Source organism: Misgurnus anguillicaudatus, chromosome 22, assembly GCF_027580225.2.
Source record: "Misgurnus anguillicaudatus chromosome 22, ASM2758022v2, whole genome shotgun sequence".
Classification (NCBI taxonomy): domain Eukaryota; kingdom Metazoa; phylum Chordata; class Actinopteri; order Cypriniformes; family Cobitidae; genus Misgurnus; species Misgurnus anguillicaudatus.
Window position 1 is genome coordinate 35,324,906 of NC_073358.2, and position 17,568 is coordinate 35,342,473.

The 17,568-nt window shown below is 36.0% G+C and overlaps 1 protein-coding gene across 1 annotated transcript in view; it reads left to right on the top strand.

Moving 5' to 3' along the window:
• The first annotated feature begins 6,183 nt into the window (after positions 1-6,183).
• slc4a5a (solute carrier family 4 member 5a) overlaps positions 6,184-17,568 on the top strand; it is a 40,209-nt gene continuing 28,824 nt past the window's right edge. The window contains 4 exon segments of the mRNA XM_073860671.1: positions 6,184-6,284; positions 8,955-9,019; positions 10,400-10,627; positions 16,635-16,767. Of these exon segments, the coding sequence (XP_073716772.1) occupies positions 8,956-9,019; positions 10,400-10,627; positions 16,635-16,767 (425 nt within the window). The 5' untranslated portion in view covers positions 6,184-6,284; position 8,955.

The window sequence follows — 17,568 nt, forward strand, 5'->3', positions numbered from 1 at the left end:
GAACACCGCTCAGATATGCTATTGTGTACATAAATGCCACGTTAGTATAACAAAGAAAATAGAAATACTCACTTTATAGTCAGATGTATCATGTCGGTTTATACCTGCCGGCTTTGACTGTCCCTTCCAGTTTAGATCCTGCACACAAACATTTCTACCAGACAATATGTATAGACCATTTCAAAAGATGTAAACAATACTGGTCCAGAAGCACTTCCTGTTTCCGTTTTTTAACACTAGATAAACGTTGGGATAAAATAAACCAACAGAACATATAAACCTGAATTAACTGAAGTTAAACAAACATCTTAAAGATAATAATATATGTGAAATAAAAAATAACTGTCACAAACTGTTGTTTACATCATTTGAACTGGTCTATACTCCACAGACTCGCTGGCTCAGCGCTTGTGCTCGTAAGCCGAAACACGTCTGTGAAATAAACACGCCCAAACATGCACAAAGTACCTCTCTTGCCCCGGGACTATTCACCAAACAAACGTCCATATCCTGATCTGATGTGGAAATGTTATACAGAAAGCACACAGCGAGAGTACAGCCACTACTAGTCCATCCAAGCTCTAGCCAGTCCGAGCTTCTCTACGCAGCAGAGGCAGAGGGTTGCGGCGTCTTCCCTGGGCTCCTCTACACAGCCGAAGCCTACTCCTCGAACTTCTGTTCCACCATCTGCCTCAGCTCTTTGCTGTATATTGTGACTCATAAAGGTCCCATGAACAGCAGATTAGAGCATCACGCTTGCGAAATCACCCTCTTCCATATCATATCGATTACCTTCTGCTATTATTGTAAAATGAAGTCTGGCTCACTCCACTCTACGTTAGCGTAGCTTAGCATAAAGATTGCGGCTGATCGTTTTTTTTGTCTGTGTTCGTATATTTTCGTAAGTCCCACCCACTGATCTGTAATAGGTCTGTAGCGTGAGTGGGTCCCACCCATAGCCCCCACCTTGGAAAAATGAGGAATGAGTGTTTGTAGTCTTTCACCCTCGACAAAGATACAGCAGTTTCTTCTTTCAATGACGCAAAATGACGATTTTTACATCATTGAAAGATGGAGGTGTAACACTGAAATCTGTATTTCTCCCATAAGAGGGGAAACTGAGGGAATGATGCACGACCATTCAAAAACATGACTGGGGCTCTAACGATACAAAGCTTAAAGCAACACTATGTAGTTTCCATGTAAAAATTACTTACAGCTTCCCCATGTGGTTGAAAAGCGCAACAGTGCCTGGTATCAGACACTCTTCTGCAGGCAGGGGGAGGGGCATGGCTGTGTGCTCTACCCTCCACCGCCACTTTCAGAGTGTGCTTGTAGCAGCTAGGAGGTTGCTCAGGTTGCAGCAACAGTACAATTTGTCCAGTTAAAAGTTGTTCTATCACTGAAATAATTTTAGAGACATTATTTAAAGGTAAAAAAAAACTACATAGTGTTGCTTTAATGCAAATAGGTTGAAGTGTCCCGTTTTTTTTTTTTTTTCCAAAATATAAAAACAAGTATATATGGGTCTCCTATGGTTTCCATCTCAAGACAATGTTGTAAAGCAGTAATTTTTCATTGTCTTTACTTGGTATAATAACACGTGTTTCTGTTTCTAGTCAGAAAAGGGCTATGTGAATGCAACTAAGATTATTCTTAGCAACTAAGATGGGATGCCCAAACTCAGTCCTGGAGGGTCGGTGTCCTGCAGAGATTATTTCCAACCTCAGAACACCTGAAAGTTTCTAGTATGCTAAGTAAGCATTAGCTGCTTCAGGTGTGTTTGATTAGGGTTGGAGCTAAACTCTAGGACACTGCCCCTCTTGGACCAGGCTTGGGCACCCCTGAACTAACTGAGACTTTGTCTCCTGCCTGTTTTTCTTCCCTTCGATGGTATTTGTGTTTGTTTGAGTAGAAGTGTTTACTCACATCACAGTTGAATATCTGTGAAAAACAGACAGTGTCATTTTCCTCAAAGTGAGAGTAGGGAAAGAACTAGTGGGCTGGATCTAAATCTGGCATAGTTGAATTGATTAGTATATTTTGGTGTGAACGAAACTGACCTTTAGTCTATTAGACTTTAATTAGACTTCTTGATGGTTTAGCATTAACATTTTAAGACAGTAATGATCGTGCTGCTACCGAGGAAGCGTAACGCTATTAAAAGGCCAGAGCTGTATTTGGTGTCTAATAAGGGGTCTGATTCCACCAGCAGCTTAGAAAGCTGTGTCTCTTATCTATGTAATGAATCCGGCTTCTACCTCTCAGAGGGGACTATGAATCTAAGCAGTCAATTCAAAGAGATAAGTGGTATCACTTCAACAGGGATTTGGAGGTTTTCAGTTGGAATGCTTTTATTCTCTGGATAAAGAAGCGTCAGTGTTTATCTGAGACAAGTAATTTCAATATGATGTTGATGTGGAAAGACAACTTCTCTTTATTTTCTTCTTTCTTTTCATGGTTTATATTCTATTTAGTTGCACATTTACAACCTGGAAAAAAACTTTATTCTTACACTGCTAACTGTTAAATTCTAAGTTGACCATCCTTGAAATTTTATAGATTACACTATTTATACATTATTCTGATTATATTCTGTACTTGTATTTTTGGTAACTGAATTTATGGTTAAGTATTATAGAAATAACAATAAAATTATGCATAAATACATTATTAATATGCTCGCAAAGTTTATTTATAGCCTCTGTATTTTGCTACTTATGATGTCTGTCGATTTCCCCTGCTTCTATTAATGTAAAGCTGCTTTGAAACAATTACCAATTGTGAAAAGTGCTTTAAATAAAACTGAATTGAATTGAATTTAGCTTCTTTGCTGTCATTAACATGTGATTCATGTAGAACAATTGCTCCACCAGTGCAGAGATCATATACTGATAAAAGGTTTATCTTGAATGCACTGTAAGTCACTTTAAAATGTCAGTCCAATGCATAAATGTAAATATATATTGATAAAATAGAGCTATAGCAAAAGTCTTAATGTGGTTGTACTGTAATGTTAATTGATTCTAAGCCTCTGTTGACTGCAGGTGTTTTGGATGGGGTAAAAAACATTACACTACAGTATAAAAAACATTTGAATGCACAGCTGATGCCAGTAATTGAAACAGGTGGGTATTTAGTTTACAACTATGACAAGGGGGGTATTGTTTTATATCTACAAGGTCAGTTTTTTGCATGTCACAAACAAACAAGCAACAACCAAACCATTTAGTACTACATTTGTTAACATTCACTGTAAAAAGTGAGAAGTTGGACCAAAAAAATTTAAGTTTTGTCAACTTAAATTTTTCACCTAAAGTGAAATTTTAAGTTGAATAAACAAAAATATTTGGGGTGTTACCAATTAAAGTATTTTTTTTACAACTTTTCACTTTTATAGTTTGTGTGTAAAAAGTTTTGGATCTGATCTTGGATCTGCTTATTAACTGCATTAACTGTTATAACAACTTTGTTATGCAAGTCAATTTAACCTACTACACTGAAAAAAATGATTCATTGAATTTAATAAATTTTTTTAAGGTAAGTGGTTGCAGTCCATTTATTTAAGCTACATTTAAACAAAGAAGATTAGTAACGTAAAATAAAATACAAAACTTTTGTTTAAATGTAGTTATGTAGTAGTTATACGAGCAAGTTTGGTGGTACAAAATAAAACGTGGCTCTTTTCTGGGCGGATTTGGAAGGGGAACTATGTTTTGTGGCGTAGTAGCACTTTTGTGAGTACTTCGACTCGGCGCAGTAACACCCTCCCTCTCCCATTATGAGAGGGAGAAGGGGAGCGGACTTTTCAGGCGAGTCCAAGTACTACCAAAAGTGCTATTACACCATAAAATATAGATCCTCTTTTAAATCCGCGTAGAAAAGCGCTACGTTTTATTTTGTACCACCAAACTTGCTCGTATAACTACTCGTCTTAAATAGGAAAAACGTTGATGTGTTTGGTCACTTCTAACTTTATCTCTAAATGGTACCATTGAATGAATGGGGCTAAGCTAAATGCTATCGAAGCGTCGCAGTGCGCTCCAGCGCTTACGTGCACGCACACAGATGATAGAGGGATGTATCAACAATTCTTAGTTAAGGTAATAACATATTTTAATATTGAAAATGAGTAGACTATTCCTTTAAATAAATTGATTGCAACCACTTACCTTAAATTTTTTTTATTAAATTCAATGAATCATTTTTTCAGTGTATATTAAGTTTTGACTTGTGATACGTTGACATAATTTATAAAAACAAGTAGATTTTTTTTTAAGTTGAAAAACAAATATATTGTTGAAAAACAAATATATTTTGATTTGAAATATTTTTTACACTGAGTCATCATTGATCATAATGTAAAAGTACAAAAAGATACACAAACCTTAGTCAATGGAAACATTATTTTGTCTAATTTCTTCTTAGAGCTGTATGGTGTGTTGCATCATAAATCCTGTACTGTATTGTTGTTAGACTGCAGCCTGGAGCCAAGTCATATTGCGAAAGAAAAAAAATAATATTTAAATATTGAAAAATCTTCAGTATTCAGTAAAGCATTTTTATCCATGGCAACAGCTGTGAATACACGAGGAAGTTTTGAATAAACAATAGTAAGAAAATAATGTGCAGGAAGAGCTAAATATCAGGCTTATAAATAAACCTAATAAAATAATGGATGTACAATTTCAACTTTAACCGGCAGAAAATGGGTTTAAAATTACAGTGCTGTTTGCCAGCACCTGTGCCCTTCAGTAGTGCAATTTCCCTCTTTGTGTTATCTGTGCAAATCTACGGTTTTATATATGACCCACATTTTTTAACTTGAATGTCTTTTTGATGTCTTTTTTCTGAATGATTTTTAAACTAAAACGTCTGAAGCAGCTTTTTCATCATAAGTTTCTTAATCAACATCCAAACATTGAGGTTTCCATCTCATAGTTCAGACAGTGGGTTAGTGGCAGTGTAATAGGTATGCACTCTGCCTTGCCTTGCCATTTTCCCTAAGGTAATATGCATCTCTCATCTCTCATCATCTCCAAACAAAAAACCCATATGGTGTTATCACTGAACGAATCGAACTGGGACAGCCATGCTCCGGGCCTCAGAATGAATTCAATCTCAGCTATGAATATCATTGAGTGGCCCTGATTACTCACACAAATGCAATGCAAAAACTAAAATAAATTCTGTCGTAGGCTCCTGTGTGCCACACAATGAAAATGGGTTTTTATTTTCATCCACATGTCATTTTTGCTGGAAATAGTTTTTGCGCAGAGGACTTGAGCTGTCTTTCGATTGTCAGCTGTGAAATATGTATCTGATGGACGAGTCAATAAGGACCCCGTGTGGTGGATGATAAAAGAGTAAGAGGTTATTATTGCTGGCTTTTCGGATCTCGTAGTAATGGTGAGGTGTTATTAATTTAAAATCATTAATAAACATAGCGCCTCGGAATGATGTTTCATCAAATATGTTAAAGGTTTTTCCAACTTGCAGAGACCTTTAAATAGGTCCTCAGTGTCCTTTTTTAATAATATGAATTAAAATTATTTGAATAAAGGTCATGAAAACAACAAGATCAGTTCAGGTCAGGCCAGAATCAAAGCCTGAATCCCTTAGGTCGGATGAGATCATCAACCAATGAGCTGCTGGATACAAATCTCGAGCTCATCTCTATTTTGTTATTGACGTGTGTGTGCTTTGATAGGTGAGTGTGTGAGGAGTTTCTGCGCTCACTGCTTTAAATTGGATTTTTCCTTGTAGTCAATAAATGTCATATCCTGACATTATCCTGTTATTTGGAGAAAAATAGCTTGAGGTCATGAAATTAAGTATTTCTGCTTGAGAATCACACACAAAATCTCTCTAAAAATGTGTTTTAACATATACAAAATCTATTATTAAGGAATAAAGAAAAAAACATTTCCATAGTGAATTGTCTGTTAAATGAGCCAATGTGGATTTAAGAGGCCACTGTAACTAAAGTCAGTTAATTTGGATCTCAATGGTTCATTTCCCTGAGTCCCAGTTATCTACTTATTGACCCTGTCTGTCCACCATTGACTCACACTACAATTGTGTGTGTCAGTTATAGAGAGAGAGAAAGAGAGACTGAAAGTGAGAGAGAGAGATGAGGGTAAGTAATTGTTTATTCTGTTACATGTTTAGTTTTTGTCCCATGCCCAATAGAGCTCTGATCCTCAGTGATGTTCTGTACTGATGAATCCTTTTGATCAGTAATTCACTTCAGCACTTCAACAGTGAACTGGGACTGTAAGCAGGTAAGACTTTTTTTGGTAGTTTTTGCAAACATACCTTACAAAAAAAATTCTGCTGTGCATCTTGAGACAAAAAAATTGTCACTGATATTTGTTAAGATATGTCTGTGCAAGATGTTTTTAAATTAAGCCAGCTTAAAAATGCATTTTAGTAAAATTGTGAAAGTTTTTCCATATCCTAATGTAAAAGATTACATTTTGATTTGTCAACCATAAACTAAAGTATATATATATATATATATATATATATATATATATATATATATATATATATATATATATATATATATATATATATATATATAATTTTTTATTTTATTATGCTAAAATAATGATTAATTTTGTTTTAAGTGAAACAATTGTAATCCTGAAAGTATTCCCATTTTTTTACAAAATGTAACTGTAATCTGATTACTATGGTTTTTTTACATAACTGTAACGGATTACAATTAGTTTTTTGTGTCCTAACCAGTGTTCGGATTGAGGGGGGCCTGGGGTGGTCCCGGACCTCCTCTAAAAAAATAAGTGTTATCATGCTAAAATAATAATTAATTTTGTTTTAAGTTAAACAATTGTAATCCTGAAAGTATTCCCATTTTTTTTACAAAATGTAACTGTAATCTGATTACTATGTTTTTTTTACATAACTGTAACGGTTACAATTAGTTTTTTGTGTCCTAACCAGTGTTCGGATTGAGGGGGGCCTGGGGTGGTCCCGGACCTCCTCTAAAAAAATAAGTGTTATCATGCTAAAATAATAATTAATTTTGTTTTAAGTTAAACAATTGTAATCCTGAAAGTATTCCAATTTTTTTTACAGTGTATATATATATATATATATATATATATATATATATATATATATATATATATATATATATATATATATATATATATATATACAGTATATATATAATTTTATTATGCTAAAATAATAATTAATTTTGTTTTAAGTTAAACAATTGTAATCCTGAAAGTATTCCAATTTTTTACAAAATGTAACTGTAATCTGATTACTATGTTTTTTTTTTACATAACTGTAACGGTTACAATTAGTTTTTTGTGTCCTAACCAGTGTTCGGATTGAGGGGGGCCTGGGGTGGTCCCGGACCTCCTCTAAAAAAATAAGTGTTATCATGCTAAAATAATAATTAATTTTGTTTTAAGTTAAACAATTGTAATCCTGAAAGTATTCCAATTTTTTACAAAATGTAACTGTAATCTGATTACTATGTTTTTTTACATAGCTGTAACGGATTACAATTAGGTTTTTGTGTCCTAACCAGAGTTCGTATAGAGGGGGGACTGGGGTGGTCCCGGACCTCCTCTAAAAAATTTTTCATTAAATTTACTTAATTTTTTTAAGGTAAGTGGTCGCAATCAATTTATTCAAGCTACATTTAAACAAAAAAAATAGAAAAACAAAACAAAAAACTTTTGTTTATGTAGCTTAAATAAATTGATTGCAACCACTTACCTTCAAAAATTGAGTAAATTTAATGAATAATTTTTTCAGTGCATTGAGTAGTGATGGGGACAAGACCACCTGTGCGGAGTCTGAGTCAAGACCGAGTCTTTGAAGGGTCGAGACCGAGTCCGTTTGTTTTCAAATACAGTCGAGTCTAGTCAAGACCAAGTTTTTGAGGAAGCAAGTCTGAGTCGAGACCGAGTCCTTTAGGAGTCAAGACCGAGTCGAGACCAAATTCATAAAAACATGCTCTGCCGACCCATTGATTTGGCCTCTGAATGAGGAAGGCCAACAGCATCCCGTTTCTCTATTGTTAACTCTCTCTCTCTCTGCTGGCTGGCCATTGGGTGTGAAGGACACCGATGTGACAACTAATTATCCAGCTTGATGTCCAGCGGAGCTTCAATGCAACAGTGCACCTGCTTTATAAACAGTGACAGTTACCTGAGCAAAAACTTAGTTGAACCCATCTGAACAGTAGTAAGAACATTTAGCGGAATAAGATCAATTTGATACATCATAGATTATCTTTATTAATGACATTCTGAGAACCCTAATAAACATATTGAAATCAGTGATTAAAATGCTCCTAATCTCATTATTAATGAGATTTATGTTCTGGAAATGTCCCAGTAATCCAGATTTAAAACATGCTAGCTATTTAAAACATCCATTCCAATTGCACAACATATTGATAGACTATAAACAATATTGCATTTATGTAAAAGCTGTAATTGCACCAAATTATTGTGCAATATCATTATAGGATCCCCAGCTTGGTGGCTTTGTCTTTAGATCATATGAGTTTTTCTCTGGTTAATTATGCATCTTTCCGTCGGCTATTTGTTCTGCTAATTATTTGACTATTGATCACTGAATGACAGGGATTCAGCAGGCAGCTCAATGTTCAGTGTGTGTGTCACTGCCTACAGTCATGCCAACCACTTTCTCCTGTGAATGATTACAAAATTCATTACAAAGCCATACAAAATAGGATTATTTTTAGGAAATTGTAAAATATGAATACACTGTAAAAACAAATTCTGTAAAATATGGTAAAATTCCGGCAGCTGGGGTGCCGGAAAAATGCAGTAAAAAAACGGTCACAATAAATTACAGAAATTTTGTGTGATACTAAAACTTTTCCCATACTTTTAAAGCCACCTCTTTAACAATATTATAATTTCATATTTACATTCTCTCAGGATGGACCACGAGCACGGCGTTGGCGACAGTCGCTACCGCTATGAAGAGGAGGAGGAGGAGGAGGGTAGGAACCTAGGCACACACACACACACACACACACACACACACACACACACACACACACACACACACAAATCCATTGACTTCTATTGTTTCTATATTGAGCTAATGATTTTCTGTTAACTAACCCTGAACTCCAGAAAAAATTTATTGTCACTGATGTCATGATCATCTAAGTGTTGACTTCATATAACATTCAGCGCAACCAGTCAACACTCAGATGATCATGACATCAGTGACAATAAAAAATTTTTCTGGAGTTCAGGGTTAGTGCTTGATATAGGCTAAAATATACAGTACAGCTTTATATATGAACTTAAAAAGACTAACATACAGTCCTGTTCTTTTTTCTGTAGAAATTAGTAAAACGCTCTTAATATGCAAATTTTTATTAAAATTTTTATTTTGGATTTTTTTGCGTTTTATAAAAATGTATGTGAAATAAAATGTATCTTAATTTATAAATTTAATTCCTTAAATTAATAATTTAATTCCGCGCATGTGCCTGTTGACTAGTGTCGTCAGTCATATCCAGTCCAATTGAGGAATGCGTAATAAATTACACTCCATTCCGCGTTTTAGCTACAGCATTAACTTTCACACTGCTGCCTCCTCAAATCCATTCCATTTGGCTCATTCAAAGTCCTTATAAATTAAACTCCATTTCGTGTTTTACTACTTTTGCGTCCTGCAATCCCGCCGGCAGCCGCGCGGCGCGAGCGAGTCCGCGACACAGTCAGCAAGGTAAACAATGCTTTTGGGCTGTAAAATCCAGAAAAGAAGAAAATGCCATCTACCTCAGTTCTTTTTTGCTTCCGATACCCTTGCTTTCTACATAATAGTGAAATCATAACTTTGATATCTTTAATATTGACTGAGTAAATTCATGTCAAAGGTTAAAATCAAACTGAAATCAGTGACTGAAATGACTGAAACTCTGATGCTCCAAAACTTTAAGACTTTAACTTACGTTAAACAATTGCTGTTTTTTAGATTCATCTTTGAAAAATTGTGTAAAAGTTTTGTTCCTAGACAATGATTTCTAGAAACCGTTCATGTTTGAGAAGAACTGGAAAGTTTTATCTGAGATTTACTATTGTAACTTAGTGCTGATATTTATTTATATATTTATCGAATCTACAGTGTCAGTTATGGCAGGAACAATATGTTCAGCTGCACCAGCAGGCCTCGAATAAACAAAACAATAACGTTACTTTTTATGAAGCATGAAATTACTTTCCAAAATCAATGTCCAAGACATCATGCTTTTGTTGTTGTTGTTTTTGTTTTGCCATTATTATAATTTATTCTATGTAGTGAAATTTTAGGGAAAAACTTCAGATGCCATCATATCAAATTATTTAATGTTCTACCTCCCTTATAGACCCCCAGTCGATCTACATTGGTGTGCCAGTGCCCCGCGGTTACCGTCGAAAGCGCAGACGGAGACGTTCATCTATGTCAAGTCGTGAAGCGGATATAGAGCGAGGACTTCATCATGACCATCAAAGACATGAACACTATGATTGTGATGAGAGAGACCGCTATGATCTCGAGACGGGAAGCCTGGATCAACCAGAGCACAACCTGCAACCGGACATCAGCAGAAACAGTGAGTCTCTAATCATCTTCACAACAATGCTTGAAGTGTTTCACGTGATTGTAAAGTATCTGGCATTTTACTTTCCCCACAGGTACAAAAAATGTGTGACTTTACCTTAAAATCTTATAACAATACAACATCTTTGCCAATGTGGTATAATCATCTTGAAATAACAGCACAGAATTACTCCATATGTGACAATTTCTGTGAAGTCCAGGTTAAAGTCTCATAATCTAACTAAAGTTTGATTTCAATCATTCATTTCACATTGATTTCAAACTTTGACATGGCCTTACAGAGTCAGAAATAATAAAGATATTGACATGGCCTTACAGAGTCAGAAATAATAAAGATATCAAGCTTATATTTCACAGAATGTTGTTAACTTTTTATGTACAAAAAGTATATCACAAAAAAATAGCTAAACAAAATACAAGGCATCAAAGTTTGCAGTTCGCACAGAAATTAGAACAGAATTGTGGAATAAATAAACATTTACACAAAACACCTTAATTCAACACGTTAATTTATGCTAAACTAATATAATGATAATAATATGTTAGTGATGTATGAGAAATAGACTCATTATCAAATATGAAAACAATTCTCACAGCTTAATTATTTTCTAATTTAAGTTTCTTTCATATTTGTAAATAATGTTAATCTTACATTTTCAACACTTATTATTTTGACAGGAGTTTATAAAACAGACTGTAACCTAAGTTGACATAAAAGTCAATGCCATTGATCTTAACCCGCCCTTATTCAAAATTACAGTTCATCTCAGTGGTGTGACAATGAGTTCAGTAGACACACCATCTGTGACATAATGAAAGTACAATTCAACATTTTGGACAAAACTACTCATTATTATTATTATTTCTTGGACATTTTCAAAAAGAGTACAATAATTGAACTATAAAACAACTCAAAAGTATCAAACATATGTTCTTAAAAATCTTATAAATATGCCTCTTTTTTCAGCCTGGATTACAGCACATGCTTGGCATTGTCTTAGCCAACGCCTTTCCTCATGACCTTCACTGTCTGTTCCAACTCATCCATTAAAATATAAATGAGAACATGGGCACAATTTATCAAGCACAATTATCCAAATCAAATCAATCAAAAGAGTTGTTTAGGATAATGAGGAACATTCATTTAGTAAAGTATGTCTTAACTTTTGACTCATAGGCCTGGTTTCACAGACAATGCTTAGCTAAAGTCAGGACTAGGCCTTGTTTTTAAACAATTTTTGTAAACATGCCATACAAAAATATGTTACTGGTATGTATCCTAAGACAAGTCAATGGCACTGGCATATCTTAGCATCTGTAAGTGCAAGTCATTATTAGTTGAGACGGCACTGTAAATTCTGCTGGGTTATTTTAAACCGCAATGCTCTGTAAATATTGTACAGAACACATGTTGGGTTAATAAATAAGCCTATGCAACAACCCAGCATAGGTTTATTTATAACCCACCATGTGTTCTGTACAATATTTACCCAGCATTGGGTTAAAAATAACCCAGTAGACTTAAGAGTGAGCTCAAACATCAGTCTTAGTCTAGGACTAGCCTTAAGCCTTGTCTGTAAAACCAGAGGATGATGATGTATCCAGCTTTAAAGGAGCGGTGAATCAAAAACTCAATTTTAACTTGATAATTTGTTATATAAGAGGTCATCATACTTAAATGAACATCCTGCAAGTTTCAGAACTGAAAACGTCCGTGCTACTGAAATATAACCGTTTTTGGCACCAAGCCAGCTAAACACTCCAGTGTAAAATTCGGAAATCTGTGACGTCAAAGTAGAATTGAAACACCTCCCCATAACCAAAAGGACACGTCTACTTTTGTAGCCCCGCCCACAGCTTCGCGTGACACACGTGTGTCTCAGTAAGTAAACATGTCTTTAAAGATTGACAAATTTAACCAAAATGACTTTTTAAATACATTTTTTCTGAGAGACTTTTATTTTGACGCGGTGATCTGTTATGATCATAGATATGTATATAAAGGCTAGATGGCTCGTCCGCGCTGCTGGCCAATTGAGTGCAACGTCCGCATTTTGGCGGCCATCTTACGACAGGGCGCTCGCTCACTCGTAGCATTGAGTTTTAATGATGCAGGTACTTTTAAATCACCATAACTTGCTTAGTTTTTTACCGATTTTCAAACGGTTTGGTTTGTTATAAACGTCAAAGATGTACCTATGACACTGCATACCTATACTAAAAATAAAAAATAAATTCATGAAACATGTTAAAGCATCCAGAATTATAGCCACGTTAATAACGTTTGTAAAAACCCAAACCGTTTGGGAATCGGTGGAAAATTGAGCGGGTTGTGGTCGTTTGAAAGTGCCTGCACCGTTGGGCTCGGTGCTGCGAGTGAGCGAGCGCCCTGTCGTGGGATGGCCGCCAGGTGATGCCGTTAGGGACTCCGCCTTGAGCCATCTAGCCTTTATATACATATCTATGGTTATGATACCATGGAAACGCATTTTCGGTTGTGGAAGAACCGCGTGGGAACAACACAGAAGCGAAATACTTCAATTCGGAGGCTTGGAACATAACATTAGCAATATGCGTGGATAAAGTTTGCTTTTGAAGAAGTTCCAGCTCGTGTGGGGAGTGTTTGTTAACGTTGTGTACACGGATTCATTTGTAAAGAAGTCGATGCTGGATTTGCAGAGAGACAGTGATTAAAAGCACCACTTATATTGGATCTGACAACAATGACACAGCTGCAGTATACACAGTAAGACATTTTACTTTATTTAAGTTACTGCGTTTCACTATTGCTTTGTTAGAAAAGATTACTTGATATGTCCTGTTGTAACATCCGTGTCTAAACACGTTTGTTTGACTGTTTTAATTTACTAAAAACATTAAACGATTAATAAAGGTATAACACTTAACAATATGACTGTAATTTAAAGGTAGAAATATACAAAGTTAGTTATAAGGAAGGATTTATCAGCCGCAGTTTAGATTCTGATGCCCGTTTACCTAGTTGTATACGGTAATTTAGGCAAGTTGTGTTTGAAAGGTCAAACACTCAACAAAGCTTATTTTTTATCATATAACTGTGGTATGTAACATTTACGTGAATGTAAAAGCAACCTCACAAGCACGATAGAAATATACAAAGTTATTGATAAGGATTTATCAGCCGCAGTTTAGATTCTGATGCACGCTTACTGTGTTTTATATGGTAATTTAGTTACGTCGAGTTTTGTTTCTACTTTAATATACGTATTGTCATTTATGTGTATCATCTTTAGCACCCAGAATCTTTTGTGGCTCAAACATATTTGTGTTCGGCTGCTATTTTTATCACATTAATGTTTTTAAAACATTTCCCCACATGTAATGAAGGGGAATGAAGCTGTCCAATCATAGCAGTGGGTGTTTACGTTCAGGTCTTCAATGCGGCCCGCCCCTTCAAACGAACCATTTCTCCAGAGAGCCACTAATCCATGTTACAAAATAGCCTATTACTTATTGCTTTTGATGTTTTTGAATGTAAAAACCATGCGAACATCATAAGTAGACATCAGACAACAGTATAAAACAATAAAATCAACAAATTCACCGCCCCTTTAATTGATAGAGGATTGCACTCCACTACTTGGAGTAAACATTTAACTGGTAACACTTTACAAAAAGGTTTTATTTGTTAACAATTAGTAATGCATTAGCTAACATAAACTTATAGGGACGGTTTTCCGGACAGAGATTAGCTTAAAACAGGACTAGGCCTCAGTTTAATTAGGAAATGTAACAAGTTTTAACAAACATGCATTACTAAAACATTACTTGTGTGCATTTTGAGGCAAAACAAAGGGCACTGATGTATTTTAAGATATGTCAGTGCAGGTTGTTTTTAGTTTGGACAGCTCTTACATTTTTTTAGTCTAGGACTAATCTAATCCCTGTCCGGGAAACTGCCCCATAATGAACAATACATCTACAACAATAATTTCATTGTTAATTTCAGCATTTACTAATACTTTTATGAAATCAGGCATTGTAACGGTTAACATTAATTAATACACCACGACGTTACATAAATAACTGTATTGACATTAAAGGGATAGTTCGGCCAAAAATGATATTAAACCCATGATTTACTCACCCGAAGCCGTCCGAGATGCATATGTCCATAATTTTTCAGACGATGACATTTTCAGTTATTTTAGAAAATGTTTTAGATCTTTCAGTTAATCAAATGTGAAGTTATGGGGTTCACAACCTTTAAGTCCAAAAAGTGTGCATCCATCCTTCACAAAATAAATCCAAACGGCTCCATGATGATAAACAAAGTCCTTCTGAGGGTAATCTGCGCAGTTTCGTTGTAGAAATATCCACATTTAAAACTTTATAAACCAAAATAACTCGCATCCGGTAATACCGCCATCTTAGTCGTGTCCGCATTCAGGATGAGAGCTTACGGAGGTTTCTCTGTTGCTGCTCTGTGCCCCCGCCCTCCGAATTTGTCATACGTCACTATGAAAAGTGCGTACACTACGCTAATACTCTCTCCTGAATACAGAGGAGTTTAGGTGGTGGCGCTCCCGGAAGGTAGTTTTTTTGGTTTATAAAGTTTTAAATATGGATATTTCTACAACAGCACCACGTGGATTACCCTCAGAAGACCTTTATTTATCATCCTGGAGACGTTTGGATTTCTTTTGTGAAGGATGGATGCACATTTTTTGGACTTGAAGGTCGTGGACCCCGTAACTTCATATTTAATTAACTGAAAGATCCAAAACATTTTCCAAAACAACCGAAAATGTGTCGGTCCGAAAAAACGATGGACATATGCATCGCGAACAGCCCGGGGATGAGTAAATCATGGGTTTAATATAATTTTTGACCGACCTATCCCTTTAACAAACATTAACAAAGATTAATACATGCGGAAAATCATGTAAAATCCTGATGGTACATTCACCCAGGGCGTAAGCGTTAACTCTTCACTGCTGTTGCTCGTGGCAGAAGTTAAACATTTCTCAACTTTTCAAGCGCTGACACTTGCGTCAGCCAATCAGATCGGCTTATGCAAATAACCTAGGCAGAGCCAGCCAATTACATTAATGCAAGACCAGAGAACCGAGGAGCATGTGCTGCGGCCACTTTGATTGGCTGTTGGTCAGGCTTCAAACCCCCCTCCGTCAAGCGTTATGCTTACACCCCGTGTGAAAGTACCGTTAGTGTTTTATTTAACAGGTTTCTCTTGACTTATTGACATGGGTCACTAAAAAAAATGCACAGAAAAAAGGTATAAAACCGGTTCTGGGGCGGTACCGTTTATAAAGTATACCTTTATACCTAAAGAATGCATAATGTACACATTTGTACCCCAAAGCTACATATTTGGGCTTTTGACAGCTTGTGTGCCTTTTTTGTAACATTGAAGCATAGTGGGCTGTAATGCTCAGCACCTAACTCTTTAATATACAAACAGCTCTTTCACAAATGTACACCAGCAGTACGGGCTTCAGATGTCTTTCAGGATCATTTAGCCTTACAGATGTCCTTAGGGAGCCATTAAATTAAAGATAAAGCCAACAGTGATTGCCAATCCATGGTGGAAAACTAAAGAAGCACTGCACACACCTTAAATATACACATCTGTTATACATTTACGTAAATAAAGCGTAGAAATGCTGAGTAAAGAAATGGAGGGATAAGACAGCAGAAAGAGACATTCTCATTGCCACAGGCTTTCATGTCAACAATGCATACAAGCTCAGCAAACAGTGTGGATAAGTAAGTCACAGTTCATCAAATTAATGAACAAAGGGCACAGGCATTCATTACAACACCATGTCAAAGCCATTTTTTTAAAATTTACAGTTGGTATCCACGTTGTTTCTTCGCAAGTATTTCAAATAGCACTGTTGCGTGTAATTGCATGATTTTTTTTGTAGATGTCAGAAAGCATTCTGCTGTCTAACTGAGAAACAACTGATTTTCAGTTGCTATTCCTGTTTCTCTCATAGTGTCTCCGGCAGCAGAGCGATTGCGCTACATATTAGGGGACGATGAGGACACCATGCCCACTCCCACTCTCTTTACTGAAATGGACACACTGCAACACGAGGGAGATGAGCTGGAGTGGAGGGAATCAGCTAGGTATAAAACACACACCACGAGTAAGCCAAAACTGTATCATATATATAAAAATAGCTGTTTATAGCCCACATTCTCAGTAATAAAGGTACAAAGCTGTCACTAGAGCAGTACCCTTTAGAAAGTACACATCTGTACCTAAATTGCACATATCAGTACCATCCCAATGACAGCATTTGAACTTAATTTCTGACAGTGAGCTGTTATAGGTAGATATAGATTCAGACTCTCCAATGTCAACTCCCAAAGTGGGTGGTACCTCCAAAAGGGTGCAGATTAGGGTTAGGCGGGGATTGCACGTGTCATGTCTGATTGCATTCGCATCTGTCAATGAGAGGTTGCCACACCCCGCTTCTAAGCTTTCCACCCCCATTTGGAGATCTCCAGGCTTTAGCTATACCCTTCTCAGGTGTATAGGCATAACAACATGCAAACACTCTTAGTGTGACATAAGTCCCTTTCGCACATACAGTCTTTACTGGTAATTTACTGGTAAATTGCAGGTAACAGGTCATGTGTGAACAGAACCTTTCCGGTAAATCAGTGCTGCCAATTTACCAGAAAGAGAGGTTGTAAGATTACCAGTAATTTACTGGTAAGCACTATGTGTGAACACAAAAATATAGAATACCGGCATTAAGAACGGACGACGTCAAACTGGTAAGCACTATGTGTGAACACAAAAATATAGAATACCGGCATTTAGAACGGACGACGTCATTCTGACAGCTTTGGGCCAATCATAACGCTTAAAACAAGTGAAGTGACGCGTTTATCCCCGCACTGTTTACGGATGTTTCTACA